This window comes from Myripristis murdjan, chromosome 10 (assembly GCF_902150065.1).
Source record: "Myripristis murdjan chromosome 10, fMyrMur1.1, whole genome shotgun sequence".
NCBI lineage: Eukaryota > Metazoa > Chordata > Actinopteri > Holocentriformes > Holocentridae > Myripristis > Myripristis murdjan.
In genome coordinates this window covers 24,425,061-24,430,166 of record NC_043989.1, presented here as the reverse complement: position 1 = coordinate 24,430,166, position 5,106 = coordinate 24,425,061, and the positions used below count along the sequence as shown (strand labels likewise).

The 5,106-nt window shown below is 40.9% G+C and overlaps 1 protein-coding gene across 1 annotated transcript in view; it reads right to left on the bottom strand.

Moving 5' to 3' along the window:
• The window catches only part of LOC115366171 (putative protein TPRXL), a 5,919-nt gene extending 3,016 nt beyond the window's left edge, over positions 1-2,903 (bottom strand). The window contains exons 1-2 of the mRNA XM_030061484.1: positions 2,506-2,903; positions 1,656-2,089 (exon numbers count right to left, since the gene is read on the bottom strand). Of these exons, the coding sequence (XP_029917344.1) occupies positions 1,656-2,089; positions 2,506-2,872 (801 nt within the window). The 5' untranslated portion in view covers positions 2,873-2,903. The remainder of the gene's footprint in view (positions 1-1,655; positions 2,090-2,505) is intronic.
• Between the last annotated feature and the right edge of the window lie 2,203 nt (positions 2,904-5,106).

Genomic DNA, 5,106 nt, shown 5'->3' with positions numbered 1-5,106 from the left:
GAGAGAGAGAGAGAGAGAGCAGGTCAGAGTGGCTTGTGGAGGAGTGTGGTGTTGTCAGACTCATTTGACCTAACAATTACCCATCTGTAAGTATTCACCTCAATAATGAAGTGCTCTCTATTAATTATGCTCAAGTAGTAGATATATTGATTAATGAAGTAATTCGTCTGAACGAGAGATCATGACTTGTCTTACTGTTATAAGATACGGCCAGGCTAGATTCAGCCCCACAATATCCCAAGTACCTGGTATGCTCTGCTTGTAATTCCATTTAAAATTATGTTTTTCCCAGATTGGTGTGATATAATTTAACAAATTCCATGAACAAAAAATGTCACTAGAAATGCCAAGAATGTATTGATACATGATGTAATGACAGTGCCCTGATGTCCAAATAATTTGGACTAGTGCTTCCTCATTGTCATTAAAGTAACAAGACAAAGAAAAATTAAGAAATGGATGGTTTGCATTATTTTTGCTGAAGCTGTTGTTTTGGACAGTTAAAAAAATATTCAGCTACTGGGCACATTTTAGTAACTTTTAATTGTGCAGAATAGTGTTTTCCTCCTCCCTCATATTCTTTATCTGCCTCGCTGCCAAAAACTTTTGCAACCTGCTCGGAAAGTTGACTGAGATGATTTTACTGACAAATGCAAGAATAAGCATAAACAGTGAATTAATTATTAATTTTTACTTAGAATCACTTAATGTTTTACTAACACGCAGGCATTTTTTAATCAAATCAAATTAAAACAAAACAAAATCTAATTAGCATGTCATAAATGTTGAGAAAACATTAACTTTTGACTACCAGTCTAATCAATGTTAACTACTTTATGAAGTGCTGGTTAATGACACATTCATTAAATGTGGTTGTGTTAAGTTGCAGCTGAGGTTTATAATACTTTGCTAATGGCTAATAGATTGCTTATACCGTATAACATCAATTAGCACACATTAAAATGTTAAGTGTGATGCTTGTAGAATTGAGATGGGACTAATTATTAATTAGTGTTAAATAACAATGGGAAAATGGCTGATTCCCTACTCTGTTGCAAGGTATTACTGGGTCAGAAGGCTTGAATGATTGAAACCAATTTAGACAAGATAATTAACATCTGACTTCGTTTTACTTTATTGTTTTCATAAAGCTGGTACTGAGAAGCTCTCTGAGATCCTAAAGGAAAACTCCACAATGAGAAAAAAGGGATCAGTGACTGACATTGTGTTTCTCGTGCTTTTTGTTGTTTCAGGCTGTAATTTGCACACAGAGTGCAGCTGCAGCTAAAGTGGAGCTTAATGGAAGACAGAAGCGAGCTCTCCCTCCTCGATGCTGGATTTCTCTCTTTATGCTTTTCTTCAACATTGGGGCTGAAATTCAAAACCTGACTGCTGATGTTTCTGTTTCAGCTCATTGACCTTTTGCTAGTTAATTGCAGAAGAGCAAAAATACAACAACAAACCACAAAAACCACCAGAAATGCAACAGAAATGACCAATCAAACAGTGTTAGGCTGGAATTTGCATTTAACCACTATTTATGTCTATACATATAAACTGACTTGAGTAAAACTGAAAGGATAATTACAAAATACAAAATGGGCAAAGGCTACGACAAAAAAAATGTAACTGCAAAAATTAATTCTTTCACTTACCTCCCCTGTGTGGCTGAGGCTTAACTTGGGCAGCTTATTCTTCACATTGACGCCGTTTCCTCCGTAAGCCTGACTGTTGCTGTAGCCCTCAGTGGCCACCAGAGGGGGCTTGAGCTGCGGAGAGTCACTAGGAGCCTGGTCCTGCCCGTCCATTGGTCGAACATACGCTGTGGGCTTCTGCTGGACCGCAATCGGCTTCCCCGATAGGCTACCCGGCGGGAAGGTGGGCGTGGTCAGTCCAGAAGTGGGGGTGGTTAACCCAGGAGTGGGTGTGGTCAGAACAGATGTGGAAGCCAATGGTGAGGAGGACGAGGAGAGGTGAGAGCCCGCCTCATTTTCGAACGGGGAAGATTTGAAATGTCCTCCGCTCTCTGTGTTAGTGGAAGACTTAAAATGGCCGCCTTCCGTGTTGGAGGATCTAAAATGGCCACCATCTGTGAAAAAAAGGTATAGTTAAAAAAAAAAAGAGAAAAATTAGAGGCTGTCCTCCCAGAAAAAAAAAATAATAAAGACAACTGTTTTGCTCTGTGCTGTCAAAATCTAGTGAAGACTGGACATCAAAAATTCACTCTCTATCAGACAGACGGCACTATTAACCAATCAAAGCAAATTATGAGTATCTTGGTTGTTAAGAATTCAGCCAAAAAATATGGTTATCATCACATGCAGATGTTCATTTTCATAAACCATCTGGCCAAAGGGTGATACAGTGGCTTTTTTAACATCTTTGAAATTATTCTTAACTAAAAGCTGACGCAAATGCAACAGCACCCCATCTTCTTTTTATTTTATTTTATTTTATTTTATTCTATTTTATTTATTTATTTTTTAAGGCCTTTCTCGGGCTTACCTGGGAGAGGGAGGCTTTTGGAGGGATGTGAGGAATGTCTTCGAACAGAGGAGGATGAGGAGGAAGAGGAGGAAGAGGAGGAGGAAGGACTTGAGTCTCCTTTTAAGCCTAGTTCATCTTTCAGTGAGCTGAACAGCTCCTCATGCCTTTGCATTTGCTGTTCCTCCAATGAAGACAACTTCCCTCTTCCACCTGCAGCTCCGGCACCCTGGCCCTGTCCTTGTCCTAACCCCAGAACGAGGCCCGTTCCCTGGGTACTCGCTCCATGGCCTCCCCTGGACCACTCCATGGAGTTGCGCGACTTCTTGGAGCTTTGATGTGGCATCGTAGATGACGAGGACGACGCGGTGGAAGCAGGAGGCTGCATGGACGTGACATTCGAAGATGAAGAAGGTGGGTTTCCCATCCTCTTCTCCCCACCTCCTTCTCCTCCTCCTCCGCCCCCTCCTCCTGTTCCTCCTCTCAGCCCCTCACTGAAGAGCTGCGCCGGGTGGGACTCGACCGCATGTCTCTCTGCTGTCGAGGCGGCTGGGGTTTGCAGGTTGTTGGCCGTGCTGCTGCCTTTAGGGATTCCCACCAAGTGGCTCTGGTTGGAGTGGCTGGTTAAAAGGTCTTTCATTTCCTCGTAGGAACCCAATGTGTTCTGGACCCGACTGGCCAGCGCATCGCCTTTATTAGTCTGGGAAGAGAGGAGAACAAGAGAGAAAAAGGAGAGACAGGTGGGAGGGAGAAAGGGAAGAGTATTAATTAAGCCTTCCATTTTTTTTCCTCATTTCTCCAGACTAGAGAAATGCCCTTTTTACTTGGCTGGAGAAGGACAGCGAAAGATAGATAGGGTGACCACTGACCGGACATCTGGACGAAATGATTAATTAAACACATGCCATCCTTAAGAAGGCCTGGCCCTAGTTGAAGCAGCAAAATTAATGGGGCAGGTACCATTATTAGCCTGACCCCAGATTCACTAGCGATCAAGGATGGTGCACACCACACTGATATATGACGGTCAGCTGAAAATATAAAGCGAAATACAGTCTGCACACTGCAGCTCTGTTCTGCAGATTAAGTTCAGGCACCCACAGCAGTGATGTGTCCAGCCCACGCTCTTCCTCAGTCTCAAAAACCAATACAAAGTCATCATCTTAACCACTGTATTTCTTATTTTCCCCTAAATATCCCCTTAATTGGCCTAATTTTTTTTTCTATATTACACAACAATATGTATTCTGTATTTGCTGGTTGTAACGCTTCATTGAAGCAACAGCACAAATGTCTTGTGCATCATTTTATAAACATTTCCCTGTAAACCAGCAGGCGTATTTGGTATCTTAGCAAACCTTGAGATCTCTGCTAGAACCTAAAATAAAATCCTGTGGGTTTGAACCATGCAACATGCATTTGTAATGACAAACTCACTGATGGGATTAGCAGGATTGAAGAAGCTAAATCATTTTCATCATGGGTCACATGACATAGTCACGTGATTGGTAGTACTTCCCAAAAAAGAGAAAAAAAAGTGAAAGAAAATACAAGAACAACTTTAAATATTTACAGTACATATATTTACAATAAGGAAGATAGGTAACACTTTAGCACAACTGGAAAAAAAAAAAAGATTAGTCCCAATGCCGTCATACTTTCAAAATAGCTGGATGGTTGAATGGGGCATATTTGGCAATAATCATTCTTTAACAGTGAAAATACATGATTTGATCATTTGACATTTCTGAAAAGTAATTAATGCTTTGAGATGGCTATATTTGGCACGGGCGCCTCATAAAAAGACACCGTGGTCAATGTGTTAGAAGAGGAGAAAGTGAAAGCAGGCCTACTAAATTGCTTGATTCTACCTGAATAACGGATCATGTAGCTGTCATTAATTATAGACTAATTGTGTCGAATTATGCAAGATCTACAGCCTGTAATTTTATCATGACAGTTCATCATGAATTACAAATGAGAATCAGTGAAAATGTTGAATTTAATCAATGTGAAATATGGCCATGTAGTTCTATCATACATTACCTTTGTGGTTTGCTAAAAGGATTTTCTGTGTTACACAACGTGCACAGGCAGGTATTGCACAGCCTGCACTCATCAGCCCTGCGTTAACATGGAGTGATAGTGTTGAATAATGTCGCAAGAGATTTTATGGCTGAAAGATAAAAAAATAGATAAAAAAGAACATTCAGCCAGTTTTAAAGAGATGATTTAATTCGCTATATTTGGAAAGCTTCAGAAAAGTACTGAGTCACTGTTCTCAGAGAACAATAACGTCAGTGATCTTAACACTTGCAGGAAGTACATCAAGTTAGATGTAATAATAATTATAAAGGCCTGAGTGCAGCTCTACGTAACACCAGTCAGACACGTGTTTGAGCACTCCATTTGCCTGCTATCACACAACTGAATGGGCAGTATCAGTCATAATAAACCTCACAGGGTATGTGTTACTAAGGCCCTACAGCACCCTCTAGTGGGTCAGTGGACTGTTATCCTCAATCCATCTTAACTGGTCAACTGGGACTCTGGAGCCAGACGTACTGTGACATAGAATTAAGGCTAAAGAAGACGGTCACGAGAGGAGAAGGTTAGGGCGGT